This window comes from Telmatherina bonti (genome assembly GCF_933228915.1).
Source record: "Telmatherina bonti genome assembly, chromosome: 17".
NCBI lineage: Eukaryota > Metazoa > Chordata > Actinopteri > Atheriniformes > Telmatherinidae > Telmatherina > Telmatherina bonti.
Window position 1 is genome coordinate 16,167,356 of NC_136615.1, and position 13,713 is coordinate 16,181,068.

Genomic DNA, 13,713 nt, shown 5'->3' on the forward strand with positions numbered 1-13,713 from the left:
GAAACCGGTTTGAGGCAGACTGAGGGCTGACAGGAACAATGCCGTGTCTGTGCTCTACGGGGGATAGTGATAGCCCTGGCTGCTCCATGGCAGCCCTTTAACAGCTGAAACACTGCCTATCATGGCACACACGCTTTTGCCGCTCACTGCTGACTGAATGTCGGAGGGCTACGCAGCATGGCTCACTGCAAGAGGAGCAAGGAGACTTGGGAAGGAGCGAGGGCAGGGGGGGACGTAGCTGGCTGCGAGTCTGTGAATCTGCAGCTGAGAGCCTGCCTCACATATTCACACTCACCCACACACACAGAGGAGCATGATCTATGTGTCTGTTTATGTCTCAGAGCTGCAAATGGTGCAGAAAATGACTGAAGATGATCCTTACCAGGACCACCATTATTCACCAGATCCTTGGATGTAACCTGACCCGTATTCTGGGCCTTTGCCTGGTTGGGAAGACTTTTTTTTTCAGGCAGGGTGGGGTAAATGGCTTTTGTGGGTTAGTAGTGTTGTGACTCTGTTACAGGATGGAAGGAAGGAAGGAAAGAAGGAATTGCTAGTGGCTGAGGAGAGACGGAGGCAAGAGGGTGAGGAGTTGCTGATTCACTTGCATGTCTCCACCTTTTATTTTCATACATTTTACTTAGATTATAGCTGCCTTTTACAGAGTGTATATTACATACTGTAATAGTGCATGTGCATTAAACTGTTGTTGACAGGCATTCTCTTGTGTATTTTTCTTATTTTTCTACATTAAACCTTTATTTACTTCTTACGTCCGACTGGTCTTGCTGTCGTGGCTGAGACTTGCTGTTCTTTCCACCAGGCCTTTCCCTCTCCCTGCTGCAGCTTCACACAGCTCAGGAGCCATTTTTTTTTTCTACCCTCACTGCAATTTTTGTCTGCCCTCTCCCTTCATAACAAGTCTCATTCCATCTGCCATCTATGTAATGCCAAACTCATGATTGTAGTAAATGAAACAGCATTTTTGCATTTGAAACCAAAATGGATGCTATCAACTGTGGGTTTGTGTGTGCAGCTGTGGTTGCCATACATTTGGATCAAACAGCAGCACAGGCTTAGTTGTACATACAAGCAAAGCAGCTTCATGGATTTGTGTTTTTCTTCGGAGGAAAAAAAATAACACTTACACATTACCCTGTCGAGATTGTGTCCATTTCCCTGTGATTAGATCAACCTTTTTACAAACATGCTTATAGATTATACCAGCATGTATTGTGCAATGTTTTCCTGTGATTCAGCTAAATCTGCATTATGAGCACCTAAAATCAGCATAGGAGAGACAATCTACAGCAGCAAAAATAGTATGATCATGTCTAAGTCACAAACTTAGAGTATCATAACATGGCAAAGATTGAAACATTCACAAACATCATTCGTTTTTGTACTAAGAATGACATACAGCATAATATTCAAAATAAGATATTTCAGATTTCATGTGTAATTTGTAAAGGTGAAAGGTCTATTATCGTTTTCCTTTGAAAAATGAACTAACTTCTAATATATCTCAGACCTTGTGGGAGGCTTTATTTTAGGCTCAACATTGATTGTTTTCCTACACCTAGGATCTCTAGGTATAGGAAAACAGTGGCTCGTAGAACCAGAGTTCTTTTCCTCATGTTATCTTTTCTACCCCTCCTGCATCAAAAGGTGCACTGCTCTGAAGCAGCTGCTTCAGTCTGCCTTATCCTGTTTATGTTTATATGTATTTGTATGTCTGCTCTTGAATGGGTTGTACTGGATAAATGTTGTTGTACCAGGACGCTGGTTCAATTACAATAAATGGTTCTGATTCTGAATCTGATTCTGACTGAAGATCCCGTTCCTAAACCTAAGGTGTGAGCGCTAGTTTAAATGCCTAAAGTCAAACGACTTTAAGACTTAACAAGAGAGTATTGGTGTGTAAAGCTACTAAATAGTTGATAAAAACAAAAATTCCATATGCATGAATGAACATTTAAAATAGGGAATGGTGAAGTGGTTAAATAATTTCAGCCTCTGGATTTCTCTTAAAAAACTGCTGATAGACCATTATAGACTCACTGGGAAAGCTCTAACAGCAACATCAAACACATCCATCCATTTTGGATGGAGCTTTTCCCTGCTGCCATTGGGTGAGCGATGGTACACTGTGAACAGGTTTCTCATCCACATAGACAAATGACGCAAACAGCCATGTATACTCACTCTCACTCAAGGGTCTAGAACAATGCATTATTCTGACATGCATGTTTTGGACAGTAAGAAGAATCCAGTACTAAGAGAGATGCACACACAGGAAGACATCGATAAGTTTAAAAAGAAAGTTGTGTAAAAAATGACATAAACAAAACAATGCTAAAAGTCTAAGCAACTGCTTTTTGCTTAAACCCAAATTACTTTTCTATATAACAAAATCTTTCCCACACAGGTTGTTATGTTTAAAATCCAGCAGTGTTGCTGGGCATTGTAATTATTCTTTATGAGTAACTAGACAGTGGATTACTGTCACTTTACAGCAAAACGGTTTCTGGAATGAACCTTGGCTGGGGCCTTTCTGTGTGGAGTCTGCATGTTCTCCCTGTGTATGTGTGTTTGTTCTGTCTGGGTACTCCAGCTTCTCTCCAAAAGCATGCATGTTGGGTTAGTTGTTTATTCTATTCCCAAGAAATAGTGTGAATGTAAGCATTAGTAGACTAGTGACCTGTCCATAGGGTACCTGCCTCTCAAGCATTGGCAGCTGTGATGTGCTTCAGCTGGATCAAGACCTAGCAGTGGATAAAGCACATATAGCTAATGGATGGACTTGCTTAATCCATTTAGTGTCTGATCTACTCATTATTTAAAAATTCATTGAACAACAATTTTCATTAGTCTACAGTCTATGAAATACAAGAACATAGATTGTAGTGACAGGAATTTATATTAAACATACAGACTATGATTTTGGCTTTGCGTTTTTATTTTTCATCAAAAAACTATGATTTTTTTTCCAAGAGAGAACTTTTTTTGCAGCCTTCATTTCTCAGCATAAAACTTCAACACACATAGGCATTATCAATGGCAGATACATAAATCATTAGCATCCATACTGGGCACATCTTGATACCATCAATATTGATCTGTGTAACTCCAGCTATGACTTAGAATTGCTTTTCAAATAGTCAGAAATTATGTTTCAATGCCTTATTTGGGATCAATTTTGTAATTTATGTTTGAATATGGTGTACATTTAAATAAATTAACTTCACAATGGAGCCTAAATTGTTGTATTTGCAAATGTTTTAAGAGGGCTGATGATCATCATTGTCTCCATCAGAGCTTAACAAACATCTGAATCTGCACCATGACACAAACATCTGCTGTCAGGATTACTCTGAAATTTAATATGAAACTCTTCATCATAGAAACTTTCGACTGCCTTTGGAAATTAATGTTAGAGGACCAAATATTTCTGCCAGCGTGCGTATAAGATAAACTTTAAGAAAGATACAGATTGCTATGAAAGTGAATATTTCTATTTTTTTTTATCAAGACATATAACTACATGATAGATGTTAGGGGTGGAAAAATCTAATCGAAAATCGGGATTTTTTTTCTTAAAAATTTTAAAATCAATTTTTTTGTTAAAAAAATCTTTTTTTTTTCAAATCAGTAAAAATAATCCACATTGGAATTTTTTGCCATTTTTATTATTTTTATTGATTTTTTTTACTTTTCTTCTTGGGCATTATAGCAGCAGAATGATGATCTGGCTACCGTGTTGTTTACTCCTAATTGAAATCAAGAAAAATTATGAGCAAAAAAAAAAAGGGGTCATACATTTTTGTGGTTTTTAATCTACAAAAGTCAGCAATATTGTGAGAATCGCAATTTAAATCGAATCAGCACCCAAAAAAATCGAATTGAATCAGGACAAAAGCATATCGTCACAGCTCTAATATATATATTATTTTTATATGACTTTTGAAAGGAACGGGTTTTCATCTGTATGTTTCAGCGTGACTACTTCAAACTCTGTTGAATCAGATTCACTCGAGGTTAATTAAAGCTATAGCGCATGCTTTTTGCAATAACTGCAAAATAATTTATTTTTTTCCCATGTATGTGTTTCCAGGGACCTCCTCATAAAGACAGGAGAAGGAACATGGGAGATATGAAGACGCCAGATTTTGATGACCTACTGGCGGCCTTCGACATCCCTGACATGGTGGATCCTAAAGCCGCTATTGAATCTGGACACCAAGATGAACATGATGGACAACTAAAACAAGCCAGTGGTGGAATGCCTGCCAGTGAAGAAGATTCCCACATTTCCTCAAATGCACTTGATTCTGGAGTTAGTGTCATTGTAAAAAACATTAAAAACATGGACACAAGTGAACATGTTGGGACTGGATCAGAAAAAGATGGACATTTCAACTCTCCTACCCAATCACGTTCTGTCAGCAATGGACTTCATAACGGTCCCCTGTCCACTGTACCACCTGGTGCTCATTACACAAAGAATGAATGGAAAACTCCCAGAGAGGAGGGACATAGAGCGAATAAACAATCATCTACCTTCAATCAGTTTAGCCCAATCTCTAGTGCTGAAGAGTTTGATGATGACGAAAAAATTGAGGTAGATGATCCGATGGAAAAACAGAGAACTCAGACTTTCATCAGGTCCACTGAGGACCAGAAATCTCCCATTGTGGATTGTGCATCTAAACCAAGAGCAAACAAAAAAGAAAGAAGTTGTAAATCTAATAATCACTCTCCATCAGCTATACATGAAGAAAACTTCAAGAATACGGTCAACAAGTCTCACAGTCAAGAGTGCGGCAATGCTAGAGAGTCACCGGGGCTTGTTGAGGTGTCCAGTACCTCCCAAGGAAAAGCCAAGTCCTCCACAAAACTTTCATCTTGCATAGCAGCGATAGCAGCACTCAGTGCCAAAAAGGCTTCTGTTGGAGACTTGGCTGCTTTGGATTTTGCTACGACACCGATAGAATTTGTCAAGACCAAAGAAAATCCCAAGGTTCCAGAGAGACCCCAGGAGCAGGAGTCAGCCTTAGAGTTTGCAAAGAAGCTGTTAACAAAGCAACCAGACAGCCCCTCCAGTGTCACCAGTGAGAACAGCAACAAAGGCTCCCCTGCCTCAAATCCAGACACCACCCCAGTCATTCCAAAGGTGAGGATTAAAACCATCAAAACCTCATCTGGACAGATCAAACGAACAGTTACAAGAGTCCTCCCAGAGTTTGATCCTGAAGGGATGAAAAAAGGAGAGAATAGCCCATGTGTCATGGCAACGACTGGTGCAATGTTCTCATCGTCCACAAGGTCCTCACTACCAGCTACAGTAGTAACCACTAGTGGAGGTTCTTCTATTGAAATAACCAAGCAGATGACTATCAAGCCTGTGGCAACAGCTTTCTTGCCAGTCTCAGCAGTCAAGACAGCTGGTTCACAAGTTATTAACCTTAAGCTGGCAAACAATACCACAGTAAAAGCAACAGTCATCCCTGCAGCTTCAGTGCAAAGTGCCAGCAGTGCCATATTGAAAACTGCTAATGCTATCCAGCAACAGACTGTCATGGTACCTGCATCCACTCTAGCAAATGCTAAACTTGTGTCAAAGACAGTCCATCTTAGTAACCTCAATCTCCTGCCTCAAACAGTGTCCTCTGCTGCCTGTGATCTGCAACAGGCCATGTCCTCATCCAAAAAACCACAGAAACAATCAGCACAAGTCAAACAACAGATAGTTCTCCCTGGCCAGGCTTCAAAGAAGGTCTCAAGGGTTCAAGTGTTCACTAGTTCTCAAAGCTCTGTGGTGGATGCCTTCAATAAAGTCCTGAGCAGCATGAATCCTGTTCCAATGTATGTCCCAAACCTCACTCCACCAACCTCAGCCTGTATTTCTCTACCCTCACGGGGCTACAAGTGCCTGGAGTGTGGAGATTCATTTGCTCTTGAGAAAAGCCTGACCCAGCACTACGAACGCCGTAGTGTGCGAATTGAGGTCACCTGCAACCACTGTGCCAAAAGTCTGGTGTTCTATAACAAATGCAGCCTCTTGTCTCATGCCAGAGGCCATAAAGACAAAGGGGTGGTCATGCAGTGCTCACACTTAATCCTGAAACCCATCCCTGCAGATCAGATGATTAGTACATCAAATTTATCTGGGCCATCTGCTGTCACCTTCACCACCTCTACCTCTCAAGCACAGGCATCTGCAGGTCAAACCCAAGGGAAAAATGCAAGTTGTGGAGATCAAGTCGCTGTCATTTCAGCTCCATGCAGTGCTCCTCTTGTGGCAGCTATGCCTTTGGAAGATGATGCATCAAAGCTGTGCCGGCACAGCTTAAAATGTTTGGAGTGTAATGAAATGTTCCAAGATGACAGCTCACTAGCCATGCACTATCAACAAGCACCAGAGTCCAGTGGTCAGGTGTGTGTATCTGATTTGTGAACTGCTTCGCTGTCTGGTATTATGCTTTATTGATGAACAATTTAGGTGATATACGACACAAATAAATAGTCAAGCAAAACATAACAATTCTTCATGTTGCTAAGACAGTTTGTTTCATCTGACCTATTGCACCAAATATGACCAAATGTTTCTTGTTCACATGTGTAATTTCTTTGTGTAATTGTTGAAGTGGCAACATAATGCAAACAAGGGCTTGTTGATGGTTCCATATCCTCTCCTTCTCCTGTAGAAAACATGCACCATTTGCCAAATGCTCCTCCCAAATCAGTGCAGCTTTCTGTCACACCATCGAATCCACCAGCACAAGTCTCCTTACATCTGCCCTGAGTGTGGAGCCAGTTGTCGCTCTATTCACTTCCAGTCACATGTCACCAAGAACTGCCTGCATTACACACGCAGAGTTGGCTACCGGTGAGTCTACTTCAGAATGATATAACACATATATATATATATATATATATATATATATATATATATATATATATATATATATATATATATATATATATATATATATCAAATGGACTTTACTTATCTAAGGGATATAAATTGGACTTTTTTTTAAAAAAACTTTTTTTCTCCGTTTCCATTCTCTCTTTCTCCAGCTGCATCCATTGTAGTGTGATCTTTGCTGATGTTGTGACTCTGAAGTCTCACATTCAGAGTACTCACTGTGAGATCTTCTATAAATGCCCTCTCTGCCCCATGGCCTTCAAGTCTGCCCCTGGAACACACTCACATGCATATACTCAACATCCTGGAGTGAAGGCAGGAGAGCCCAAGTAAGTTTTTCTATGCTGCTGTATATCTGCTGGAACATTTACTTAAAAGAAAAAAGTCTAAAGAAGATTCAATTTTATATACAAAGAGAATTCATTCAGTTAGCTGTAATTAAAAGTTTTGGTTCTTTTTCTTTTTTTTTCCCCTTTGAACATATTAAATTACACATCAGCACACAAACACATGCTTTTTCCTTCACCCACAAGCCCACCAAAGTGTGACCAAATACCCATGTCCAATTTCATTTTATGTGGAAAATCATCCTTGCTGCCTCTTCTTTAGCAGGATTTATGGATTTTAGATTCGGTAGCTTAGCATGGGTTTGTCTTTTTCCACGTGGCAACCTTTTATTACCGTACATCATCCACCATTGGTGGTGCTGACGACACACTTAGTATCAGCTGTTTTTGCATAGATGTCCATTTTGGCTGTGATTTAAAATTTAGGTTTCAACATGCAGTGAACGGAAAGATTTTAGCATTCCTTATAATCTCTGTGAATCTCCAACATTATTCCAATAAAAGGATTTCTATCTTCCAGGGTGATCTATAAATGCTCCATGTGTGATACCGTGTTCACTCTGCAGTCCTTGCTCTACTCACACTTTGATCAGCATGTTGTAAATCATAAAGTTTCTGTGTTTAAATGCCCTGACTGCTCCATGCATTACGCACAGAAACAGCTCATGTTGGATCACATTAAGGTAGGCATTTTACATATCCTTCTCTACATTTACAATAATTCTTTAAAGTTGTAATTAATTTGAAACTATGTTTGCTTTGTTTCACCACACTTCAATTATGATTTCAGTTATGATTTATAGCTTATGTTGTTCCTTTCAGGGCATCCATGGCACCCTGAGGACTATTGAAGGGCCACCAAACTTAGGTATCAACCTTCCGCTCAGCACAAAGGCCAATTCCAACAGCACTAACTGCATTAGCCCCCTTAATGACAACAACAAAGATGGAGGGCACATCAACGTTCAAGATAAGGGAGAAATAAAGCCTTCACCTTCCCCGTTGAAGAAAACCAACAGTAACTGTTCAGCCGACAAAAAGAGCCCTTCCATCTCAGGATACATATGTGGAGAGTGCAACAGCCCCTTCAGCTTGAGGGAGCTTTTTGTGACACACATGAGGCGGGAACATGGCAAGGTTTGAAAGTACAGCAGTGGAAAATTTAGCTACATGTCCCATGGTATTCCCCCCCCCCAACTTACATATCCTCCTTGTTTAACTGCAGATACTGAAGAAACATCCATGTCGACACTGTGACAAGTCTTTTAGTTCCTCTCACAGTCTTTGTCGACACAACCGTCTCAAACACAAAGGTCTGAGGAAGGCTTACACCTGCCCGTAAGTATGCACTCAAAGTTCACTCACAAAACCACACTTTCTCAAAAAGTCTTCACACACAGCCAACATAAAATAAGTGACGAGGTATGGAGAGGACTCAAATACTGAAACTGGTTCAGGTTGCAAGAAATTATATTTATATATGCACATGAGGATATAAAAAACCACAAACAGTTTAGCTGAGATGTGAGGTAAGGAAGGAGCTTAAATACCTGGACACAAACAGGGGATGCCGACGAGATACAGGATCAACACATGTGGAAGGGGCAGCTAACTAGCAGTACAGGAATCATCAGTGGAGAAAACATGACAGTAAGTTTCATTATGAATAAAAAAAATGTAGAAGTCAGAACAGATGTGATCAAATTCTTACTCCGGATGGCCACCTTGAAATGAGCTTGAAAACTGTAACATAAATAAACTGTGTCCTCACATTTACAGAAGGAGCAAGGCTGTTTTTAAACCTTCCCTTGCTTCAATAAACTCCTGTAGAATTATTAAGAAAAACTCTTTAAAACAGATGATAAAAATATATGCATTCTGTATTCATCAATATGATCTAAAACAACATAATTGCTATAATTGTGACTGTACGTTATTGTTCTTTAACAGACACTGCCCCAGTCTTACACAACCCTTCACTAAAAAAGTGCTGCTGGATCAACACATTCGGCTGGTGCACAGGGTTAAAAATCCTGGAGGAAAGACCAATAATGTGGGGACAGCACCTGACAAGCAAACGGTACAGTAAGACTGAGAGTATGAAGCAATGTACCTGCAGTGAAAGTGCATTATTCTATCAGTTGCTGCAGTGCTTTTGAGGAGGGAAGCACATTGTTTAACTGTTTAATTGTTTTTTCTGTTTGTTTTCTGATTCATTATTTTCAAAACCACATACTTTACTGGTAGTACATACTTTGCCAAAATTTTATACTTCTTAGTGTGTAAACTACTGTAAAATTGGTAGTAGCGTACCCAGATGGTGTACCTATTTGGGAAAATTTCCATTACACATTTGACCTGTTTTAGCCATCCTATTATGCAATATGCTGCAGGGGTCTTAAATCTGAAAAAATGTGTATTTATTGTGAAAGCCCCATGGGGCATTCACATTATTGAGATTCTGTTCGGCCATTTTTTTTATTATTATTCTGCCAAACTTTGCCGTGCTACTCCTCCTGCACCGTTCAGGTCACTTCAATCATTCACATCTCAAACCTTGCAGCTCCTTCGGGGGATGTGTGCTGCGACTTTTGTCGTTTCAAATCTTTGTAGTTTTTGAGACATTTAGCATTTTGTAAAAAACTAATTCAGCCTTGTGATTGGATGAAAGTCCTTCCAACCAAATGTGGTTTGAACCTTGCAAAAATTCAGCACAGCGATTGGTCAGTTTTTGCATAATGAGCTGAAAACTGCTTCAACAGGGTTTCGGAGCTCTGCACCAGTTTGCAGTGTCCAGTTCATCAAGTTCCCGTCCCCATTGTCTTTCCTGCAAAATGTTTGGCACGCTACTTCTCCTACACCTTTTGGCTCACTTCAACCATTCAAATATCAAACTGTTCAGCTCATTCAGATATATGCTATGACTTTTGGTCTGTCTACCATTTAAACTTTTCAAGTTATTCACATTTTTGCCAAATGTTAAAATCCTCTCCTGTGATTGGACAAAAGGGAAGTCAGCTCAGCAATTGGTCCATTTTGTGCACCGGTACAAAGGTACACATACAAGGCACTGGTTCAAATGCAGCATTTAACATGTAGCTCTGTTGTCATTTGTCAGCTGTTGTTTGTGTGATGGCATGCAGTTCTGCAGACTGCTCACTGTGAGCTATTGGTCTCAGCTGCACACTTCAAGGAGCTAAGGAATTTATTTGCAAATGTCACAGTCAAACATGAAGGATTTGTCCCAACAATCCTCCCTGCAACATTTCAACACTTTGATAAATCTTAAACACATTAAAAGAAAAGTTTTTCACATTGAACAAAGTCTGTCACATCTTTACTGGACTTTAGTTCAACCTTGCACATGTTTTTGCAATCCCGCTAATTACACCCTGCTGGAAGTGAAAAAGATGTTCCCATGCTAATTGGAAAAAATGTGAATGCTTTTTCCAAAGTACAATTAAGAGTACTGGTGGTTTGGTGAGTAAGTGAGTGTGCTTCAATACAGAAGTTCATGGGTTCAATCCCAATGTGGGGCAATTAGAAAAAAATGTCAGTGGTGCTTTTTTTTAAAAATTTCTTGTACTTATGCAATTTCATTTCAATCATTCAGCATAGTTCAACAAATAGGCATTCACAGTTGCTATTACTTCAATAATAGCTGTTTCTAGTTATTATTTATTTTTGTTTTTCATTAGCTAAGTAGATGCAACAGTTATATCATAAAGATGCACATTTTTAAGATTTCTCCTACAAGCATTCAATGCAGCTAAATGCTGATACCTGAAAATGTTGTGTGCAAAAACATGAATGGCTTATTCCAAGCTCACATTTTAAGTGCAGAACATGAACATAGTGAGCAGTATGCACTGCACTATACTGTACTGTACCAGCTAGTATTCAGAGTATGTGGTTATGAAAGCAGTCACTTTCTTTTGTAAGATGATGTGTGTTTGTTCATTATATTGTTGTTTAGCAAGTTAGAGCTGATTTGAAATCCTTACTTAAGTTAAATTATTTCTCCTCTTTAGAGTCAAAGTCCTAAAAGGAAGCCAGAGGAAGATGAGGGGTCTCCAGGTTTGAACTCCAGGGGCTCTGACTCACAGCCGTTGAAGAGGCTCAAAGTGAATATTCTTAAAATCCACAAGTGTGCTGTCTGTGGCTTCACCACTGAGGATATTGCTGCCTTCCACAAGCACATTCCCCAGCACAAATCAGACAGGTCATCCTTCCAATGTCAGGAGTGTGGCTTGTGCTTCACCTCCCACCGCTCACTGGCCCGACACCTCTTCATCGTCCATCGACTGAAGGAGCCGCAAGGTCTCGGCCGATACAATGGACGGGGCAAAGACAATGAAGAGAGTCAAAGAGAGAACCAGTTAGGTTTTACAGATGAAAATGATGATGGGACACCAAATACTAAGTGCAAAGTGTGTGGGAAGATGTTTGAAACAGAGGGAAACCTAAATACACACATGAGGACACACGGGATGGCATTCATCAAGTCAAAGAGACTGAGTGCAGCCGAAAAGTGAGGCAAAGAGTTTGTAATCATTCCATAACTTTATTAAACCTGCGGTACCTCTAATATCTATGGTTATACTGTAAATACATGAAGATAGTGTCCAACAATATGTATACAGTACAAAATACACACAAGAATATTTAATATAGCCTACATCAAAGTCCCTTTATGTCTTTCAGTCAATGGAACCAGATAGTTTTTGTACAGATAGACATTTATATAGGCCTTGAATAGAACTTTTTTTAGAAGAGCCCTTTATTTTTAACTCTCCACCATTATATTCTCACTAAGACTGGAAAATGTAATGTATATAATCAACAGTGTCGTGAATAATCAGTGCTGCTTTCGTCCGACGAATGTGTGCTAGGAAGATCATAAAACTGAGGGAGCTTCAAGTTTCCCTGACCGAGGTCCTTCGTTTCAGCTTTTAAATTTCCTGAGTAAAGTGTTTTTTTTTCTCTGAAGCTTTTTTTTTTTCTTTCTAAGACCCTGGTACTACTTTGGTTCATGTTTGAAACAATTGATCCAAAGAAACCAAATCCATGCAGTAACTTTAAGTAGAAGCAACAAAAATTTAAGAAGATTTCCGGACAATCAAATGGAAGCAAAGCTGCAATGCATCAAGTTATGATTTACATATCAAATGAATATAAAGAAGTTAATGGATGGTTTCTGCTGAACATTTAATGTCTTTAAAAGATTAATGTTTGCCAAATTTGCGTTTGAAAACATATTTTGTAGAAGATTGTGAAACTTTTTTGGCTTAATGTTTCATTTTTGTCCTAATATATTCCAAACGGCAGCTCTTTGAGATGACAGTGTACTTTATGAAAAGTTTCTTTATATTAATATTTGAAATGTAAGACACAAGGCACTTGCTCTTTCTTGGACAACCATCATCTTCACAGATTATCAACGAAAACTTGTCATTACTGCACAAAGAAACAAAACTGTGATGACTCCATCTTTCAAAACCATATAACAGTATCATTCAACATATTTCCCTTTTTAGTATTTATATTAATATTGTTTTTTAGTTTTGGAAATTCTGTGGAGTCATAATAAATAATGAATGTTCACTGGCAGGAATCAGCTGAATAAAGCAAAAGAAGACATCTTTGAATGTAAACTTGGCTGAGAAGCTGTGACACACACACTTAGCCAGTTCAATATAAAACCCTCTCAATGTCATTTTAAGTTTTTTTTTTAAAGCATTTCCAGAAAACCACATTTACTTTTGAACGTTTGTTTCTCCACATTGCTGACTAGACAAATGTCTGGCGCTGTAAAACTGCATGAGAGAAGCAGTCTGTAAATTGTGTTTAGAATGTGTATTGTTGCTGCTGCTGCTGCTGCTGCCATTTCTAGCATTTCTCATGCTTGTGTACAAAGTTGTTCTTTATGTCAATAAATGAAGAAACCAGCCAGGAGCAATCTGATGTCGTCTGCACATGAGACATCAGCCCTTCCTTGTGGATGTGTAAGAGAAAATCTTCTTGTGGTTAATTGTACTTTGGGTTTCTTGCTGACAATTATTAGTGCTGTTTCTGCTAAATGCTAGAGTCTCTAAAATCTTGCCATTCCTTGTCTTGAATAAGAGGTGTTCGTGGCAGTGAGAAATTAATAATTAACAATAATACTTGTCATATTTGCAGCTAAATTATTATTATCTTCTACTGACCTGTAATATCTTCATATATTTAGCTTTAATGTGATATATTTTTTACTGCGTTAAAAAGCACAAAAATTCAACAAGTTATAAAGAGTTATCTCATTATCTCATTCCAGTAAATTGAATGCCATACACAACACATAACACCACGTGCATTACCACTGAGCATATTACCTAATTTGGTATATGTTTTGCACAGTATAAAGTTCTGAAAATTGCTGCTATTGATTAATAGAGC

General features: G+C 39.0%; 1 protein-coding gene across 1 annotated transcript; it reads left to right on the top strand.

The window, feature by feature from the left end:
- Positions 1-4,144: 4,144 nt before the first annotated feature.
- Positions 4,145-11,813, top strand: znf532 (zinc finger protein 532; the record flags this gene model as incomplete). Its single annotated transcript, XM_079256262.1, has 8 exons — positions 4,145-6,436; positions 6,708-6,889; positions 7,084-7,260; positions 7,799-7,961; positions 8,101-8,415; positions 8,504-8,616; positions 9,229-9,358; positions 11,310-11,813. The coding sequence occupies 8 exons, from the start codon at positions 4,145-4,147 to the stop codon at positions 11,811-11,813; spliced, it is 3,876 nt and encodes a 1,291-aa protein (XP_079112388.1).
- Positions 11,814-13,713: the final 1,900 nt, after the last annotated feature.